This window comes from Perca fluviatilis, chromosome 11, assembly GCF_010015445.1.
Source record: "Perca fluviatilis chromosome 11, GENO_Pfluv_1.0, whole genome shotgun sequence".
NCBI classification, from domain to species: domain Eukaryota; kingdom Metazoa; phylum Chordata; class Actinopteri; order Perciformes; family Percidae; genus Perca; species Perca fluviatilis.
In genome coordinates, this window is record NC_053122.1 from 10,687,902 (window position 1) to 10,710,255 (window position 22,354).

The 22,354-nt window shown below is 39.8% G+C and overlaps 1 protein-coding gene across 4 annotated transcripts in view; it reads left to right on the forward strand.

Moving 5' to 3' along the window:
• The window catches only part of astn1 (astrotactin 1), a 566,677-nt gene that overhangs the window by 389,196 nt on the left and 155,127 nt on the right, over positions 1-22,354 (forward strand). For all 4 annotated transcript variants that reach the window (XM_039816837.1, XM_039816835.1, XM_039816836.1 and 1 more), the window contains 3 exons: positions 6,555-6,832; positions 9,073-9,206; positions 9,758-9,909. In XM_039816837.1, the coding sequence (XP_039672771.1) occupies positions 6,555-6,832; positions 9,073-9,206; positions 9,758-9,909 (564 nt within the window). The remainder of the gene's footprint in view (positions 1-6,554; positions 6,833-9,072; positions 9,207-9,757; positions 9,910-22,354) is intronic.

The following is a 22,354-nucleotide window of genomic DNA, read 5'->3' on the forward strand; positions in this document are numbered from 1 at the left end:
AATATTGTGTGTGTGTGTGTGTGTATTGTGTGTGTTTGTGCGTGCTTGTGTGTCAGAGATTGTATGCAAAAAAAAATTCAATTCAAAAGTCATTAGATAGTTGCATGCAGTATGGACGCCACTGTAAAGCTACTCAAGATGGACTTCTCTCATTGGTCAATCCGTGGTTGATCACATGATGAATAAGTGTGGCCTTGATCTCATCAGAGATGGCTCTCCTTCTTACTCTTCTTCCCTCCTCCTCCTCCTCCTCCTCGTCCTCATTGTTGTCCTGTCTCTCCCTCCTCCTCCCCTTGCTCTCTGTCTATTGTTGGCATCCATTGTTCAAAACAGGTAATCTGACCTTTGACCTCTGTATAGGCACATACTAAAGCAGTGATTGGTTAGTGTTCAGTTATGCCATAATGTGTTTTCAAATGTGAGGAGTGTGTGCGCGCCCTGGTAAATAAGTGTAGCATTTTGATTGGTTGTGTTTAGAAAAGGAAAGCAAGTCACTTCCTGTTAGAGTTTTGTGTCTTAGGTAGAGAGTTGTGTTTAATGTTTTGAAAAAAGTGTTTTATGCAATTGAAAGCTGAGTGAAAGGCTGAGAAATAGCTTATGGTTTTGGAGATTTGCTGTGTAGTTTTGCACTTTGAGTGAGATGTTTCAAAAATCGTGTGACATGAAAATATTTTGTGTGTAAGCAGTTGGGAAAAAACTGTAAAATCTCATTTTGTTCTCATACTAATGACACGTAGGCTACGTTTTTGTGTGGAAAGCCCACTTTCACAGGAAGGCATTCGGAAATGTCAACAGATGAGCGCATCTGCGCACGGGGCAACAAGCGCACGTTAATAAGCTGTTAAAATGTTCAATGTGTTAAACCTTTCCTGCTTGCTTCGTTTCCGACCGTGATCAGAAAACCAGGGGAGACTTGTTACCTCCAGGGTCGACGTTATAACATGAATAACGTCGGGGTTAAAATCCCATTTCTATCCATGCCTTAGTGGGGATACTCAGATGGGGGGGGGTGTATTCTGATGAGCCTGCATGTGGCACAGGAAATCACTTTCAGCACTTCTATAACAAATGAAATATGTTTACAATATCACACGCTCACACATACACAGGCTCACAGGGGTACTCAACCCCTTGTCGTCAGAAATAAACTTAGATCAAATTTGGTGCAGTCCAGCAAAGACTGGATCCAAAATTGTATTTCTGGAAGAACGAAGCGGAGGAGAAGGAGGATATGGAGGTTATTTTTGAGTATTTTGTCTCGTCATCACTTCCCTTTGTGTGGCGCCTGACTCTGTCACGCACAGATTACATTTAATGAGCTTTGAGAATGTGTGCTTGCGTAAATGTGTGTGTATTTTCTTTGTGATTTATTCTCTTCAAAGCGATATACTGCTATGCATTAGTCTGCCTTAAAGCAGGTGTGTGCTTGAGTTCATGGGTTGAAGTTGACAGCAGTTTAGATGCTCAGATAAGTGTGTGAATTCACGTTGTAGACCTTAAGAGAGATAAAGACTGACAGAAGAAAAAAGGGGGAAAATGAGAAAGTGAGTGAAAGAGAGTTAAAGGAGAAAGCAAAAGCAAAAGCAAAGAAAGTGTCAGGAAATGTGAGAGAAGGGAGATTGTTCTTGTCTTTAGTAGGAAGATGCAGAGGGAATATTATATTACAGCTCTCTGCCCTCACACCGTCTGTACCACATATGTATGTGCATTGTGAAAATAGGTGCGATTGTGCTTTTTACTTGGTAAGAGAGAGTGAAAGAAGAAAGGGAGATGCTGTAAAAAGAGATGAAGAAAAGCTGAGAATGGCAAAGGGAGAAAGACGTTAAGCGAGGTTCAAAGAAGAAGATGCTCCTCTCTTGTTGGTTTTGTGTGACATAAAAAAACAGCACTGAGTATTAGAGAAAATAAAATTTTTACCTCCCAGCAAAAACCCATACTTCACCTTGGAAAGACGAGTACTTATAATCCATGGAGAGATCCATACACAGGAAACCATATCATCCTGCACCATCATGCACCGTGTCCCTGAACACCACATTATGTACAATATGTATGTGGATTTTAAAGGCCAGATGCTTACTTCTGCCTGTTAATGTGAGTCACATATTAAAGTAGCTATTTTCTTTTATCTTGAGATACTTTATGTGAAAGAGGAGAGCATGAAGTCAGTTTATTGAGGCCACTTATCAGGTGATGGACACATGCTATGCGTCAATTCGGACAAGATTTATCAGTTTGAATTGAAATTCATAAAACAGTAAAGCAGCATGTCAAGAAATAAACAATCATTAAGCAGTTACTGACCCCAGGAGTTTGATACACAACCAGCTATCCACCAGAGGAGCTGGTTGGGTGAGTCCAACATGGCTCTTGATGTTTATTTGTGACTCTCAGAGAGGCTTTTCACAGAATGTTCTGGAGGGCCATTTTCCCTCTATGTTAAAGGGAACAACAGTCGTCATGTGCAGAACAACAGACGTGTCCTTTTATGAGAAATATAAAAAACTGAAGTAGACACTTGTGTGTTATTAGTGGATACTGTTAACAAGTCACATTGAAATAGTAAAATCCTGTTTTGGAGTGTGTTCCTGCTTTTATGAAATACAGACGGTGCCAGTTTTCTTTTGAAGTTACAAATGGTGGCCGTCTTTGTATTGGTATAGAACCCACTAATTTCTCTTACTTCTTAAGCTGAATAAAGTCTTTAAAAAGCCTCGTTTGTTTGTTAGTTTTGTTAGTTCCTAACCCTTTGAAATGCCAAAGTCACACAATGCCACAAACTAACTGATCAAGGCAGCGGTTAGACCAGCAGATCCTGTTCTGCGAGGTAAAATGACCATTTTTGACAATGGAGTCTGGTGGCTTTGAGGAGAGCATAGAACAGCTTCTGTTCCACTGCGTAAATTTAAACGGGGCTTTCTGATGGCAAGATAAAGCTGTAAAATTATTCTATAAATAGAGTACACTTAAATTGATATTGATTTTTTTTTTTTTTTTTAAGGTGGCTGAAATATATTAAGCTGTTGCTCTTGTCTACAGCAGTACATTGCTTAGCTCCTGTGTCGGTACTCCTGCCTGCTTATCAAACTAGGTTAGGCTTAAAAAAAACAAAAACTTAAAAATATGAACTATCCCTTTTAATATTACCTTTACTGTTAGCTCACAGCAAACCCCCTAAGTGTATTAAATTGAGCAATAATTCAGAGTGTGTAATTAATGTGCCATTTCTTCTAAAAGAAATAACAGTATTTATTTGAGGACACATATATATATATATATATATATATATATATATATATATATATATATATATATATATATATATATATATATATATATATATAATATATAGACTTTGTATAGCCCCTACATTTCAAATTTAAAGTAAATCACAGAGGGTTTAGTTGATTATATATTGTGTATGTTTGATTATCAGGTGTCTTCAGGCCGGCCTGCTCGTTCATTTTAATTTCCCCCCATGGTCCCAGCTGACACTGAACTAAACCAAAACTAAACAGAACTAATCATTGCCAATCTTCTTTGCCCTAAAAGTAACCCAGCTGTCCTAATATAAGTGCCACATTTAATTTCCATCTGCCAGGAGGTGGCAAGTGAAGATAGAATGATGAGAGCTGATTAATGGGAAGTGAGCCAGTTTGACAGGGATAGATTAAAGTTTGGCCGGTCAGGAGTGCAAGGACATTGACATCCTTGGCAACGTACAGATGAATCAGTCTGTGAATGCAAATGTGCACACGCGTCCGTGCACTTACACAATCACACAAATTGGTTTTTAGATAGTTTTTCTTTCTTCCTAGGTGTTTTCTATTTTTCATTAATATACTTCTACCCACCCACTTACACACGCTTCTCAGACATTTTATGCTTGCACACACGCACACCAATGCCGCCCAGGCGTCAAGATGATGTGACTCGCCCCTCCAACCGACCTCATTTACCTACACGTTCCTCTGATTGGTAAAGGCTTATCTGTCGATTTTTCTCAGTGACCCAATCACAGGGCTTCGAAGCTGCATGCTAACATTGTCAAGGACATAAACAAATGCATACAAATAGGCCCACAACTAGCAAGGGCATTACAAATGAACAATATTAAAATACCTAAAATATTCAGATTTGGTGGGATGTACATAGACATATGCACATGGATAATACCTATTCACAAACACAAATACAGCTTTTTATTTTGTTTCCAGTCTATTAATGGATGTGGAGGCAGCTGCCTGTGGTCTCAAAGGAGTCTTTTATTCATTACAGCTGACTGTTAAATTTCCCAGGGTGTCATTTCTCATTGTTTAGCATATTAGATATTTGCGGGTTGTTACGTTCTCCCACTGCTCCCATGTGACATTTGTTTTGATTTTTTTTTTCTTTCACCTGTTCTGGTTGTGGTCTGATTGCTAATTTATATAAAGGGGCCCAGGTGCACCATGGTCTCTCTCTGTCTCTGTAGCATTCTGATATGAAACAGGGTTTGTGTTGCTGTTTTGTTACTGTGTTTTGAGTGAAGGTTCCTGGTTCGATCTCCCGCTTCTTCAGAGTCGGTGTCAAAATGTCCTGATGAGCAGGTTGGCACCTTGCATGGCAGCCTCTGCCATCAGTGTATGAATGTGTGTGTGAATGGGTGAATGTTGGCATGTGTTGTAAAGCACACTGAGTGGTCGGTGGACTAGGAAAGCGCTGTATAAATGCAGTCCATTTACCATTTATTTCCTTTGTATCTTTTGATGCTTTATAGGGAGCGCCAATGTGTGCTTGGCTCAGGGTCTCACTTTCTTTTTGCGAGGTTTTTATGGGCCTGTTTTTATCCAATATTAAGTCACGCAGGTCTGACCCAGGGCCCTTAAAATGAATGGGCTTCCATTTACAATGTATTCTGCAAAAGACAAAAACTTCGGACAATGGTAAAGATATTATAACCACAAACAAAATCTGCACATAGTGGCTTCGAGTTCTTTTGCTTTGTATTTTGATGGTCATTTATCTCCATATCCCTTATTAATTTTATGACCTTTTACTAAGCTGAATTAAACTGACTAACTACAGTAGTTAATCATGCTGTTACTTGGAAAACCTTTGAAACTCTTTAGGCTTCATGCAAAATAAAGTGTGTGTGTAAATTTGAGTGATGTGTGGGAGATGAGGTATAATCAACAAGGCATTAATTACTCACACATGCACCCAAAAGCAAACACAGAATATTCTTATTGTAGCACTTAGATTTTTTTTATCTCTTTTTAATGGCAAGTCACACACACACACACACACACAAAATTGTATGTACACTTCCAGATACAATCATTATGACAATCCATGGAGATATTCTGAAGACATTGTGTTCAAAAGTATTTGGTTTTAAGGATGGGCGGGGGTGTGAATGTGGGTTTATGACAAATGTTTGTTTTGAGGTATTAAGTGTGAGGATTTGTAAGTCTATCCCATCTTACATTATGAGAATAACCTTTATTTAGATGACTCCTCTTCTTACAAAGCATACAGCTCAAAGCACTGAAATATAGACGCACATTCTGTTACATTTAATACAAAACAAAAGGAAAGTGCAAAAGGTTACTTTTAAAGAAGTTGTGAAACAAAAAGTAAACATTAAAGCGGTGGAATTATTTATACTATACTCTTACAAAAAGTGCCTTCTCTTTGCTTTCATTCTTGTGCACATTTTGGTCCATGAGCTTGTGGCTCATAACCCTGAGTTGTATTCCATCAGAGGCAGCTCGCACAACAAGCCTATTCCCTAATTGGTGCTAGAGCTTTTAAATTGCCCGTGTTTTCTCACAGCCAAGCAGTCTCTCAAAATGGTAATCTGAAAAAATTCCCCCTTTGAAAAAAGCCAAATAGTTCTGCATTAAGCATGTTTCCCTCTCTCGCTGCTCTCTAGCTCCCCTTGCAAGTGGATATCTCAATCTGTCAGACACACAATTACAGTTTATGTTTGATTCCCATTTTTACATAATACAAAAGTTAAACTAACTCAACAGACCAAAACGTTGTCTCATATAAAGTGCTGTGCGGGAGTTCACCTGTCTTACACTTGTGTGTAAAACATATGATAAGTATGAATGACTAGCATCTAAGCCTGATGTATACAGTATGTGTTGTGGAGTAAAAAGTATTGTTCCACTATACATTTCTGCATTGACTAAAATTAAGTATTTTATGTGCAACCTATTGTTACCGTAAGAAAACTGAGTAGAAGACCCTGGTTTCATCTTACTGGTTTACAATATATATATATATATATATATATATATATATATATATATATATATATATATATATATAACATTTGTCTTTAATTATTACTCGTTAGGCTGGATGTGTCAACCTTCTCCTGCAGAAGTAACAAAATCATAAATCTTCACACATGCTTTTTTATAGTTTAATTGTCATGATCTTTGCATATAATACATTTGATTGCATTTGCTGTGTGTTTTGTGTAAAGTGCAAATTATGTAAAAAAAAAAAAAAAGTATGATGAGAAAGAGCTTACCAATAAATTTCCTCCCTTCTATCAGGCAACTCGCCTTCGGAGGAGTCCGAGGAGCGCGACAAGGAGCCGAGGACGCTGACCTACCCCGCGTACATCGCCAGTCTGCTGGACACGGGTGCGAAGCGCATGGCTGCCGGTGTCCGTATGGACTGCAACAGCCAGGGCCAGTGCCCGCGCTCCTGTCACCTCTGCCACATGAGCCCGAGGGTGGTGCAAGGGCGGCAGCAGTCCGAGCCTGTCCTGCTGCAGATCACCAAGGCCGCGCCCATCTTTGAACTGGTGTCCAACAATGAGACCTACCAGGTGTGTACAGTGTTCATCCTTAACTATGTGTCACAGTGTGATGTCGGAAAACACCAATTTGGCTGGCTAGTTCCAGGATGGGAGAAAAACGTGCTCTGCTTTATTGGCATTTCTTTAAACCAATCACAATTGTCTTGGGCGGCACTAAGTGCGGTGCAAAATAGCCTCGGGAAGGAACTTGTTTTGGTGGAACGTGTACGTTCAAAAGTTGTTTTAGTCGTGCAACAGAAAACTCAAATTGAACCTAAACAATCCTGGAAATGAAACAGCGTCAATATAGACTACATTTTCCGTGACACCCTCAGAATTGGTGGCAGCATCTTCTCTCATCCTCTTGAACTGTTTATATCTTATATTTATATAGGAAGTATTTATTGTCTTATGTACTAGAATGTAAAGTTTTCCACCATTTTATTATCTAAGCTACCAAATATGCAGCTAGTTATACAAAACATCCAGGCATCAGTATGGGTTTGTAATCATTAAACCAAAGTCACTCTATTAACTGGCGTCCGGCAATGAAACGCACCATGTGTTTTCATGTGGGTGATCCATCAGGGCCGAAAAAACCTCACGGCCTCATTATGAAAGAGGTTACAGAGAAGTCTTTTCCTTATGGAGTATCATGCCTTACTCTGCTGGCAGCATGCTGTGTTATAATCTGCCGTACTGTGCTGTGACTTATTTGACTTCATCGATACTGTATGTGGTATTCCTCCGGCAGGAAGAAAGGTTGATTCAGTGCTCTCCACGCTCCTGGGGGGTCAGGCTTTCATCCAAACGCTAAGGCACACGGATACAGCTGCTTTCATCAGCACAGGCTGTTTGGAGGTTGCTAGTGTTTGACTGTGCAGATGCTCGAAAAGACCCGATGCACAGGCAACATTTTGCATAATTATTTGGCTTGCCCTTACAAGTATCACCATTACATATAATTACTAGGGGCGTGTATATATATTCATCTCTGATGAACTGATATAAGTTTTTTTTTTTACTAAGAATAAAAGTATTAATTTTGCCTCCCTATTAGAAAAACAACAATACAAAACAAAGTACAATTACGACATGACGTCGCCATTAGGTAATACCCAGACCAAGAATCTAAATATAAATTTAATTTGGGTCAACTTGGGGGTAAGAATCCATGGTCCAGCCAATCAATTATGTCAATATGTACACATCAAACTATACTACTATATTACTAAACAATATTTAAGCAGAACTCAGAGATATTAATTCCATACTAATAACTGAGGTGTAATTAAATGCTTAACTCCCTGAAAGGGAATATGCATATATAATCATGTAGCTAGTAGGACAATATACTTTTGCAAAGTCCCCCTTCATTACTGTTGCTAGGTAGGGCAAGCTTTACAAGAAAAAAACATGGCGATGTCGGTTCCATATAGTCCGAATAATACACCGAAAGTGTGTATTAGATCATTTCTGGGTGTCAGGCTATACAGCTTCACTTTACCTGCTGGGGTGCTAGACGTCATGTATATCTAAATAAATAACACCTAAAGTTGAAAGAAAACTGGAAGCTAGTAAACATGAATATAAACAATTCTGGATTCATAATACTTTAAAAACCGGCTGTGTAAATGTTTTATGAGGAAGGAAACACATTCCTTAGCTCAAGGACACACAATGTGTTTTGGTGGGTATTATTGAATGTGAACATAACTTTTGTCTGTTGACAAGAAAACACCCCAGGGCCACCTTTAATATCATGAGGGTCATTGTGTGTGGATGAGGTCCTGCTGCAATGGTTGTAAATCTATCTGGTACGGGTGCCACATTTGTAGTTTCCAAAGCTAACAGTGGGTAAAGGGGAAGTGTCCAGATGGACACACTAGAATGTCACAGGCTTTAGGGGGTCTTTTGAACATGTTTGAAAGGGTTGCTTGAAGAGAAGTTTTAGTTTGATCCAAAACTTAAACCTCTCTTCAATTCTCAATTAAAAAGTATGTATTAAAAAACACAGGCAATGGTGCCCTAGGAAATGACCTGGGGTTAAGGCTCTGATCATGCGCAATATCCCCAAAAAAAAAATTTGATGAATAGAACAAATATTTCATTTCAACATGTTCCAATTTTTTTTTTACTTAACAAGTGTTTTTAATTTTTTTTTTTTTTTTTTTTTTTTTTTTTTTTTTTTTTTTTTTTTTTTTTTTTTTTTTTTTTTTTTTTTTTTTTTTCCCCCCCCCCTCTCTCTTTTTTTTTTTTTCTCTTCATAGGCTCTTCATGAAGCGATGATGAGCATGCTGTGGTGTTCGGGGAAAGGGGATGTTATCGATGACTGGTGTCGGTGTGATTCCAATGCTTTTGGCACAGATGGACTTCCCACCTGCGCCCCACTTCCCCAACCTATGTTAGTAACTTATAATATTACCTTTCTCCAAACACATACCATCCATCATTTTACTGGCAGAACAGACTAGTGTCAAGTCATGTGCCATCGGGATGCTTTTCTACACAGAATTTTATTGCCACCAAATATTACAGCCATGGATGGATTACTGAATGGAGGGGGAGGGGGCTTGTTACGTGTTTGGGGCCAGGGGCCATTGTCTTAGGTCAATGATTATAGCAGCCATGGATTTATTTCTGCTGCCCAGTTTGGGAGTGCTCATCAACGAAATGAGCTGCTGCATTAATTGGTTGGCATGAAAACCTGTACACATGCGTCTCAATGCTACATAGCTGCAGATAGGTGCTCCAGCATAAGCCAAGTCAGACATCAGGGGATAAATGCCTATATTTTCTGTTGACAGAAGTGTTTGTTGTTTCTTATTGGGTTGGAGTTTTAGCGGAGCACAAGGGATAATGTTTGCTGTCAATTACAGTATTAAGACCTGTTTGCTGACAGCTTATTTCACTCAGTAGCATGGTTTTGCATCTCTGTCACTCTACTGTTGCCAGGCTGAAGCTGTCTTACACCTACGAGCCCAGCAGTTCATTGGTCATCATGGAGTGGAACCACACCGAGCCACCAATCGGCGTGCGGATTGTTGATTACCTTATTAGCCAGGAGAAGGTGACAGAGAGGACCGACCACTCCAAAGTTGAGACAGGTACGTCGGCCCAGAACTGCCCACATCAAGAGTTTGGCCATCGATGATAAAGGACAAACAGTTGGAAAATTGGAAAATAGGCCCATGTTGCCAGGCAACCAGTGATGCCAGATTTAGTAGCAGTTAGTGAGAAAAAAAATGTCACAAATATATGTATTCTAGACCTCTTAGTTATGATTCATCCGCTTGCTGGAACTTGAAATAAGATGTTGTTGTTGAGTTTCTCCAGCTCACTCCCTGTGTTTCTAACAGTCACTGAACCAGCAAGTGGGACAGTTGATGTTTTGGATGTGTACCAATTTGAGAAGGGTAATGACTTAGTCAGTTGGCCTCACTTTGTATGGGCAGCTGTTGGCCAGTGTTCATTATTTATGCTGGCTCAAACCATAAACCCGCCAATTTGTCAGCACCATGTGGCAACATGAGCCTAATTTGTTTTATCTCGTCTACCACTTGGAAGAAAGCTCAAAATCTCCCCTTATGTTGCTGTCGTCATAGAAAAAGTTGGAAGTCTAACTTATCAGAATGTCATGTTTTATCATAAGAGTGTGCCCTGCAATTGGGAAAACTTAAAAGTACAAAAGTAATCTTTAACATTCATTTAACAATACCAGTTTAAAACAGGTGTATTTTATATAGTTTTACATTCATGCCCAGGTTTACACATCACTCCATTTGTTATAGGCCTAATTCAGTTGTAGTTTTTAAGGCCTCCACAAGATGGAGTACATAAGTAATAATAATGGAGAACTGAAGTATTTATTTAGAGTATTTAGTTTGTTGATTAGACTGAATTCTGATTACTGGACTGATTATAAAAGAAGGATTTGCTTATTAAGGTATGTTTTCCCCACATGTTTTCACTAAAAGGAGGAAATCATATAAGCAGCCACAGGAGCAGCAGTAGTGTGTGTAGTTCTGTCATCCATAACAGAGCGCACAGCTTATTTGGCTGGTTCTATATAAGAGGGGGCTGGCAAAACAGGGGCAGTTTATTTTAGCAGTAATGACCCAATCCATAATGGAGACCGTTACAGTTCCCTGTGAGTACTGAAGTTTGTTGTAGCTTAATGAGAGAATAAACTGTATTAGTCAGAACAGTGAGGATCATTAATCAATTCAACTGATTCAGACAGGAGAGGAAAGCAGGTGGGCATTTTCTTTGTTGGTGTTATTATAGTAAATATGAGCTATAGGTTCAGCAGTAATGCTCTTTTTTTTTTTTTTTAGCTGTGAGGGATTTTATATTCTCTTGTACCATAAGTGAATGCATGTATTTAAGTCAGTATTTCAAAGCTCCAGCTGCAGACTAAAAAAAATGTACTACTATTATAAGGAAGGACTTAAATGTGCATGTGCTGTGTAAACTGCTCTGTTTATATCCACTCTCATATTGCAAGCAGTACAGTATGTATTTCAGAGATTGGTGATGCAAAAGCAACTACCTAAACCATGATCAGAAGGCATTTTAATACGTGCTTGATGGTGCCAATGTGCAGCTGTATTTTGCTAATTATGGCTGGGGAGATGCACGTTTCTGGAATGTTTCTGAATATTTTATTGCTGGAGGGACAACACAGGCTTAACGTCAGTAATTATGGTTATGTGGCTACTGTATTTAGTTTTCCTAAAATGTTACCTGCTCATTCTTTCACTTAACATTTCAGTTTTTTTAAAGACATTTTTCAGTCAAAAATCTGAAATAAAGTGTACTGTGCTGCATAGTATGCAAGGTGGAATAACCCCAGATCAACCTAAATGCAACCAGACGTGGCATCCTGCTGTGTGTAAGCTGAGCGCCCTCTACTGATAACACATTAAAGGGGGTGCCCCTGTATGTGAAAAGTATGTCGACTGCCTACTCTACAGCCAGGTTCTAAAGTCTTCTGGAAATCTTCCAGAAGAGTGGAGCACATAAGCCCCACGGAATGGCTCAGTGAGATCATATACACTAAGAGTTACCATAAAACATTCCAAAAGTTTTGTGAGCATTTTTATGGAAGCTAGTTGTAATGTTAAATTATGTTTTGATTAGTCTATATTCATGACTATCCACTTCCGGGATTGCTCTGTTACCGCCGAAACTTTCGCCGTATGTCCTTTTTCGGCCGGATGTCCGTTTTCTCTGTGTTGGAATTTTAAACTCCTGCCGATTAATGAGGACTATGAATAACTGCTCCCCAGATCTCTGTCTCCAGACAGCTAGCTAGACTATCTGTCCAATCTGAGTTTTCTGTTGCACGACTAAAACAACTTTTAAACGTACACGTTACACCAAAACAAGTTCCTTCCCGAGGCTATTTTGCTGCGGCACCATGGCTTTGTGCAGCTCTTAGTGCCACCCATGACGATTGTGATTGGTTTCAAGAAATGCCAATAAACCAGAGCACGTTTTTCTCCCATCCCAGAATGCTGTGTGGACTAGCCAGACCCTCCTCCGCAGTGCTGGGGACAAAGGTCTGTCAATGTCAGACTATGTTTTGATACATCATTAGGTTTATCAGGCTGTGCCAGGTGTCAACATATGTTTTGCCTACATTTGCCTTCATAATATGAGTCACAATGTAATGGACAGGTGTTACAGTAAAGTCCTGAATTGTAAAGCAAGTATGTAGACTCGATCTTCTGCCAAGACAACAATACAGAGTTGGGTGTTTATTGCGGCTGAAACACAAAATGTAATAGTTAATGCATATTGTTGAATATTCCCCCATTTGAGTCATTGTAATATATTTTCTTTCGAGGTATTTTATAAAAGAAAGCCTGGATTTTAGTGTATAAGGTGTGTACTGCTTTACAATGCAGAAGCACATTCCCACCATTCCAGATCCAGCAGGAAAAAAAGGGACTCTCTTCAGGGCTGGGCCTCATGACCAACCTACATGCACTTATCACATCAGCTAATGCTGTGCTTTAGTAGTACACATTCCCGTATTTGCGAAGAAAATTGCAATTGATTGTGGCATGAAACCTGGGGCTTTTGTGGCCTCTGGAGATTAGAGTCCCAGGGCCAGTAACTCACTTCACCAGGGTGGTAATCCATCTTTACTGTCAATAAGCTTATGTTGGAGTAAAGAAATGGAAAGTTTACCATCAGTGGAACCTCTGTGCTAATGTATAGTGACGGCGGGAGGACAACTGCAACTTTAATGCAAGGGAGGACTTTGACAAACAACAATGAAATATCACTTAAATGGCGAATGTGACCTTTCAGTTTCTGTTTTGGAATTTTGGAGCATAATTTCTTCCTGTGCCCTTTGAACAAATCACCCGTGTCAGCTCAACATTACCACTGTGTTCCATGGTCTAACAAAACAAATGTTTGTCCCATCCCCTAATCTGTGCTGTCTGAGCGATAAACAGTGGATGCTCAAGTATCCGGCATGACTTTCTGTGGTTGGGAGAACATTTTGGGGCTGCAGTGCCGATATAATGTTTACTTACACTTAAAGTTCAAATAAAGTTCTTATCGGGCCACAAAGTCAATCTTTTAGGCTTCGCAATAGTACTTTGGTACAACATCAAAGTTTACAGTTTTTGGAAAGACTTAATCATGATCAGACATTTTGAAAGAAACATCATTTCTTTGTGACGCAACAGGAACTGCTCCAATCTCAAGTACAGATTAAGTCATTATGGCTAAAAAAAAATCCCTGCTGATGTCTCTTTGTTGTTATCAGTTAGTGGTTGATACAGAGATATAGAAGAAATAGTGAGGAATATTCCAATCAGATAAACAAAAAGCCTTGTATCTAACAAGATACTGTAACTACCATGGAATGCATGGCAGTGTTTTCATGGAAATTAGCATTGATACTGGGCAAGAAACAACTGGCACAGGAATATTCCACTCAGTGGATTGAGCTTTTCCAGTTTACTGATTCTGTTGCACTCTAAATAAGACAATGCGTGTTTCCATGGTGTCATGCACGTTAGCCATCCTCATTAAACTAATGGAGGTTACTTTCAAGGATAATTTCTTCAAATTTTCCAGCCAGTTCCATAGCTAATCACTGGCTCTTTCTAGGCCCTTAAAGGATGGCATAGATATTATGCTACGTTCTCACTGGAAAAACAGACTCCGGTCTCTTCATTAATTGCTTCAAAACAAACTCACAGACAAACCACTTGCCTGGAAGGTGTAATTCATCACTGGAAAATTGAAGCAGAGGATGGATTTATCAGACTCTACTTGCTTGTTGCCTAAAGCCACATTTTGTTAATTCTCCTCTGCAAGAAATGCATGACATTGCACTGTTAAGAAAGCTGAGTTTACAACTCTAGTTATGCTACTTGAGCAGTCTTTGGGTGTAAAGTTACCTTATATGTATACTATGCACTTCAGTGCCTACCTTTGGATGTTTGCTGCTACTTTTAGTCTAGTCTAGTGTGTTTATTTTTTTGGTTGGCACGTTTGTGAAATTCTCTAATTTCCAAGTACTCTGGACCTTAGTTGTGATAATACATCTTTTGAATAATATTTATAGAATTAAGAAACTAAAAAAGCCCACACTTGAGTTTATATATGCCAAACATTAGCCAGAACCATTCTAAAATAACGCAACCATGCTTTTGTATGGGCCCAAAAAGGTTTTAGTCTTTTGATTTGATTAACACTCCTCAACATCTCTTTCTTCTAAATATCTAAATGCTGTTTTCCACCCAACAACAAATATCCCCATGTTACTATGTTATCAAACAGTGTTGGACTCAGTCATTCTCTTCTAGCATCTTTTAGCATCTGGTCCAATAAAGACAAAAGACCTGTATCTGTCTGCTGCAGCACATTAATGCTGGCGATGAATCAAGTCCACCCTGAATTGCAAAAGACCACATCATTTCAGGGCTGTTCAAAGTGCCGGGCAGCTGTTTTGACTTTGTGACCATACGGAGATATTTGTTGTTGTGCTGTTGGTTGCAGTGTAGGGAGAATCCAGCATCCAAGTTTCTTCCCTTTGGAAGAAGTTAAAGTACATCAAAGCTTCTCTAATGAGAAATAACATTTAATGTGTGGCAATATCAATGCTTATTCTCTTGACTGTAAAACTACTATGAAACTACTAAAAGTGACCTTCAATTTTGTACTGCCACAAATGAATGGATAGAACTTTCACATTTTGGGTTTTTTAAGTCTTATATCAGACTACACAAATTCAGCTTGATTTTGACCCGACAGACACTTCACAGACAAACGCTCAAAGTCGTGCCCTATAATGAGGGTCGGGACCAACAAACGTGTGTCTTTACCTCTTAATTACAACAAACAAAGATCCGCCATCTAACGTCTGGGATGCTTCACAACCACCACGCAGAAAGCCCTGTGTGACATGTGACAAGGAAAAGGGAGCACTCTCTGCCTCTCTGGCGCACATATGTAAACATGGCGAAAAGAAGGAGAGACGCTACTGCTTCTGTCGGGTGGAGGAAAGATACAAACGGTCCCAATATAGGCTTTTTTCACGGCAGAGATCGCCCCCGCTTCCCAGCATTGCACGCTACAATACGATACAATATACTTTGTCCCCGGGGGGAAATTCATTTTGGGCACAATGATGCTGCATATATTACAATAGTCAGTAGTAATCTACAATCAGATTAAAAGATACCAGTCAATAAATGGAAAACTGTTGATCAATAAATAAAGCTGGTACAATGGTAGGAGGTAATGAATAAATACAAGATCACATTTAATAAATATTTAGAGAAAAAAAATAACATATTACTAGTCAGTTGCCAACATTAAACATGGCACAGACCCTCTCCGCACTCCTAGACCCTCTATTGCACTCCTAGTGGGCTAGCCACTAGCAGTTATCGGTTTCTCTTCACTTTGACCACTGACAAGCAAAGAAAACAGGCTAAACCCTCCTACAACGACGATGGCTGCACCTGATTGGACGAACACTACACGTGGGGCTCCCAGATTTCAAAACGGACCACAATGGCGGCTTTTTTGGAAAACGATACCTTATTTTACGAAAATAGTTAACCGTAACGTGTTTCTGAAAACTTTTTAAGCAAGAAATAAGCTATACAGTTGCTGAATCTGTATTTATTTCAGATCAACAATGGTCAGTTTAAAAGATTTCCGTGAGTTTTTGAGAGGCTGCTGCTCCAAGAAAGTGTCGACCTATGAACTCGCTCGTGATCTTCACGACATCGGTCTGGGGGCTGGTCAGTGTCATACTTGTAGTTTTGCCACTCCTCTTTCGAAGACAGCAAGACTGTTTGGCAATATGTCTGTCTAGTCTGACATAGTGACTATTGTGAAAGACAAAAAAATTGTGTGGTTTGATCCTGGCATTAGACAAAGTGCACCTTTTAGGCCACTAGAGTGCAGGGCTTGCTAACAAGTGCTGGTATTGACTGTTAAAACATATTGACATTTTGAAGTACAGCAATTTGGGATTTGTTATCCTTCCCAAATATTTAGTTGTACATTATATTGTGGTATGAAATTTGGCACAGGATATACAGGTAGCATGTACGGGAGAGACGGCAGAACAGTGGAACATGCTGTAAACACAACACTGACATGTTAAAATTTCCTACATACAGTATGTGCTTATTTAGTCAATTGTTAATATAAAGATATTGATTAGTGCAGCTTAAATATTGTAATGTCTCCATCTCACTGGCAGTTGGTAATCATTTTTTATAATTTTTATAATTTATACTTTTTATTGATTCCCCAGTGGGGAAATTACAATTTATAATCTGTTTGTTAGAACACAGTATACATGCACAAATGGAGAGATGTCAGAGTGAGTTGGCTGCAACTGCTGGACAGGCGCCCTGAGCGATTGGAGGGGTTCGGTGCCTTGCTCAAGAGCCCCTTGGCAGTGCTCAGGAGGTGAACTGGCATCTCTCCAGCTACCAGTCCACACTCTGTACTTTTGGTATTTGAACTAGCGACCCTCCGGTCCCAACCCAACTCGCCTATGGACTGAGCTACTGCCACCCCCTTTGTTAGTGTCAGAGAGTGCACGGCTGTGCTGGAAGCAGTATCTACCAGTGCAGACCATGTACCAAACTCAGAAGAAAAGATTTATTCAATTTTGGCCAGCACTAATGTGCATGGTAAATATAGTTTGGCCTAAATCACAAAGTATAGCTGCAAATTAAAGGAGTTACCTGATATAGATGGGGAATGATGGAAATATACTGTAGATGTGGCCCTCTTTATGCAAATCAAAGTTTGCTGACATTTCCACCCACTGGAAGAGAATCTAAACACAAAACTTTCTCCAAAAGAGCAATGAGCTGCATCCAGAGAGAGCTAGACTTGCAAATATATTTGAACCCCTTCACCTCCTTTACGTCCGCCAGACACCAAGAAGATAACGCATAGGTCAGAGGATTACACAGTTAACTGAGATCACATTCCGTAACTTCTGGGTGTAAAAGTTTTTCAAAACTTTTAACAGCTCCCTCTCGGTGCCATTTGGACTCTCCGATGTGCGAAATTGCCTGGCGCAGCTCTAATTACACTGAGTGAAAGATATCCAGCTCTAGTTGGTGTGGCTCAGCTGCATTAAAGGGAGACATAAAAACATCTAATGGAGGAGAGTTTGATCAGAGCTTCCCACCTATGCATCTCGTGTTTAGCAGATGATTGATTACTTTGGAGATCACACCATGATGTGAAAACACAGGCAAAGGTGGCTGCTTGGATGTTGAGTTACGAGAGGGGAGCAAAAGACCACCGAGGAGCCAGGGAAAGAGGGAAGGAAACAGAAAGACAGGAACGAGGTTGAAAAAGATGGAAAGATCTGGAAAGCTGGCTGTACAGTGTGTTTTTGATTTCAGCCGTCAGTCTTCTGTCATCTCGGAGAAACAAAGTTTCACATGAGCTGATGTATAATTCTCCAACAAATCTCCCCTTGGCTGCCTCTCTCCCCCTCTCTTTGCTTTTTCATCACCACTCCCTCGTCTTTTTCTCTCATCTCCTGTTCCTCCTCTCCATCGCTTTTCTCCCCCTAAAATTCTTATCTCCTCTCTTTTAATCTTTTTTCTGACCACCTCCTTTCTATCCTGTTTATTCGAGGTTGGCCACTTCTCTGGCCTCCTTTTACATTTTTTTCTTTTCTAGCTTTTTGAACTACCTCTTTTCTTGTTCCTTCTTTCCTTCATTCTTTTTGTTTTACTTTTCTACTTTCTCTTCATCATCATCTTCAATTTTCTTTTCTTTTTTTACTAAAGGCATCAAGACAAGATCAACGTGGGTCATAAAGCATTTGTTGGATGAAAAAGCCTACAGTTGAAATGTTTTCAGGCTACCATTTAAAGTACACTATATAGCGTTCACGAGGAGCTTTAAGGGCATTAAAGTAATTTTCCTAACAACTTTCTAATGACAAAGAAATAGTGAAACCCCCAGCTCCATGGATTTACGGCATCATGTTTTACAGGATAATAAATTAGGAGTTATAATGGATGGATTTTTTGCGTAATGTGGTAATATAGATCAGTTGGAATCCCCTCCCTAGACATGTGATAAGGGAAATCCATCAACAAAAATATATGGACTTTTTCTCTACAATTGCGGACATACAGTTTGTCAGTAGACGATATTCTAATAAATAAATGTATTTTCTGTGTTTAGAATGAGGGATGCTCTGGATTTTAAAAAGCCAAAAGGCTTTTAATTTGTAGTCCCTGGCCAGATGTTACAACAGACTCCCTAAAAAGTAAAAGAACAAAACAAGGAAAGGTAAAGATGAAACACAATTATTGAAACAGGGTGCAAGCAGCAAATCAAGGTAAAACACTGATCAAAGTGACATGTTACATTAGAAAATAATGACATTAATGATATTGCAGCTAAAAATCAGAATGACAGCAGTGAATCTGCTGTTTAAATCATTTTTTTATTTGATATTCTCTCTCATGCTCTCTCTCTCTCCAGTTTTTATATCTAACTTTTTTCTTTTAAATAGAGACAGTAAAAAGAGCACAATGTCATACAATCCGGTCCAAATGTGCAATTGTGTAAATGTGATGAATAAGTACAGTAGATAGACATTATACAACATCCAGAGATAGTTTCTGTTTTTCCTCTTACCTCTTTATATTTCCCTACTCCTCTACCACCCACATTTGTGTTTGATGCTACTTCAATATCTGAAATATGACTTCTTCCCCGAATTTAATCCCCAAATGGGTTGCATGATAAATTCCAGAAGGACAGTAAAAACAGAGCATCCATTTACGGGAAAAGATCTGAACAGACACTACTGATCATCTGTGAAAGAAGCACAAAAAAAAGACCAAATATCTGCCTTTTACTTTCTCTGCAGGTTCATCAGAAACAGATGTCGGAATATCCCCCCATTTTCTACATAACATCCTTAAAGCTGTGTTGTTTATACACTAAGCATATTGTTGTTGATGGCTGCACGGTTGCATTTAAGTATTTTTAATCTTGTTTGTGGTTATGAAATGTGAGATAAGTATGCATACATACAGCTGATGATTATAGCATCCTGGACTCGGCTAGATCTGGAGCTGACAACAGCTTGTTTGTGCAGTAATCTCTCCCGTAACAAGCTTCAGGCACACAAGGTGAGATCATAGTGTAAGCACACACATACACACACGCATTTGCACGGTCCCCAACAGATGTGTGGAAGCTTCATGAATAGGAAGTCTGCTTTAAGTCAGGGCACCACTCGGCTGGCCCAGTCTCGCTGTGAAAACAAACATCCCCTGAGCTGGGAGCAATCCGATGATGTAACAGCTTTGATCACCCAGCGAGGGCAAAGTTTGCTCAAGGGTCAGTGGAACACGGATTCCAATCAATAAACACATTACTCACCTATCTACATCACACACACATGCATATGCACAGACACCAGGGGTGACTGGAACATGATTGTTTCAGCCCAAACCTAAAGCAGGCTGAGCTTCCTCTTAGCACTAGTCACTTCCTCTGTGCTGCCACTGCTTGACCCTTCCCACCTGCTTTCTCTTTACTGCGGTGAGCGCAGCACTTCATCTTGAGCAATCCAAAGTCGGCCCCTTCATTTCTGCATAGCTAGGTGTTAACACAGTGTGTAATTTCCACACATAAGTGACATTTTAACCCCAACCACTTTCCCCTGCTTTTCTGAGTCCAGGTTGCAGAGGAAGCAACAGCCCAGAGGTCCCTTTAACTCGCCACATTGTAGCTCCACCTGGAGAATCCCGAGGCATTCTCAGGCTGGATGAAATGTGTTATCCCTCAAGGATGTCCTGGGTTTGCCCCCAAGTCCCCTTCTAGATTGATGTATTCAATAATATATAATGCATCTGAATCAGAAGCCTGGACCACCTTAGCTGGCTTTTTTCAATGCATAGGTGGAGTAGTTCTATGCTTGCCCACAATATGTGCTCCTTACCTAGTCTCTAAGTGTGCAGTCTGCGAAGGAAACCTTGTTATGCTTGTATCCATGTCTATATGTTTATAGGCAATATTCTGCCAGCATCTTACCGTCATTCAAGAGCAGAACCCAAAGATTGGAAAACACCACCACTTTACAGACTACCATGGCCTCAGACTTGAAGGTGCTGACCCTCCCCAATACTGCCATGTCCCGAGCCACCCCTGCTATGCAGGAAAGTCCTACAAAGGTAGGGTTTAAGCATCCTATGGACAGGGGCCCGGCTCACCCTTACTGCACATTGAGGTTAATCAAGTCTAGCAGCTTCCCCAACCATCTGTTCCAACTACCCACAGGTGGTCATCAGTTGACAGCTCTGCATTCTTTAACTCGAGCGTCCAAGGCACACGCTTTAGATCTGATGTTATGACTGCAAAGTTCATCATCGATCTTTGGCATGGTGCTGTGCTGCCACGTACACTTGTGAAGTGCCTCACGGTTGTACATGGTGTTGCATAGGCCATGACAGTTCAATAACAAAATACCACACAATTTTAAGATCCCTGTCCCTCCAGGTTTCTCCATCGCTGCCAACATGAGCATTGATGTCTCCCTATGGAGTCTAAAGTTGGACCTCTCTGTAGGACCCACCCAGGGCTTCCAAACAGTCTGGGTTTCTTTGAACTGCTGTTCAATACATAAACAGATGGGAGTCAGAGCTTTCCTCTTTGCAACAGGCATAGCTGGAGGTGATCCCCTGAGATTCCAATCCCTATCAATTAGTTTGGATCCAGAGCCATGTTTCAATAGCTAGTTTGCATTGCCAGGGTTCAAACTACAAAAGGTTTCTTGCTTCCCTGATGTCATATTTAGAGAGGGATTCAAACTCTTTCTTTGCTAAACCATAGAGTAATAGACAAAACGGTTGTTTTGATCAAGTCGTACAGTCGTACAGCATCATGTGCATGATGCAGCATGAGTCCATGAAACACATGGGCGTGAATTTCATCTAGCAGATGGGGAGGACAATAAATATAAAGGCTATAAAGGCAAGGCTAGTTTATTCACTTTAAACCACGGTGGGTGGTCTATCCATCAAGCTGCCAAACAAGCGTAGTAATGTTATAACTACTAATGTAGCGGACACGTGGAAAAATACATAATTATTTTGTTCATGACTAATTTCTTAATGACTTAGCATCATCTGTATTAGAGAAAAGAATCACTTTATCCGATGTTTAAAGTGAATAAAACAGCCTTGCCAACCTACTTACTGAAGCAATGCAATTCGATCTCCCACCGGACTTCTGTGTACGGTTAACATAAAGGAGGAAAGCAAGTAGTGGACAAAACCACTGTGAGGCAAAAGAGGGGAGACTCGAAATGTTTCTAAACTTCAATTGCATTTTTTTGTCCCGTTTGTATTGTTTACTGCTTACACAATTATTTGAAGTATATATTATGTACTGTTAAAATACTCAGATGACTCCACTCTATTGACCTTGTCTACCAAATTTGATGACCCTATACTGTACCAGGGCAACGTGGCTTGGTTAGTTGAATGGTGTGATAAAAACACTCTCATTGTTAACACTGTGAAGACAGAGGAAATCATCTTTGGAAAACCCCCTAATTGTCAACTGCCCGAGTGAAAATTCACAACTCCGTAATCAGTCAAGTTCCAGTCTGCAAATATCTGGGTGTCATGATGGACGGAAATCTCTCATGGACCTGTCATATAGAATTTATCTGCAAATAAATACAACAGAATGTTTATTTTCGCCATAGATTGAGATCCTTTAGAGCTAGTAGCCAAATAATTTCTTTGTTTTTCACATTAGTAATTCAGAGTATCATGCTCTACTGTAGCACTGCTTGGCTGAGTAGCCTATCAGTTAAAAATAAAACAAAGCTATTTGATCAAATAAAAATTAGTTCAAAGACTATAGGACTACCTGTAGCACACTCCTTTCAGGAAGCTCACAATAACAGTATGCTCAGACTGGCCAGGAATATTTCAAATGACTCCTCACATGTTTTGCACAGAGAATATCAGCTTCTGCCTTCAAACAGACGCTTTAGAG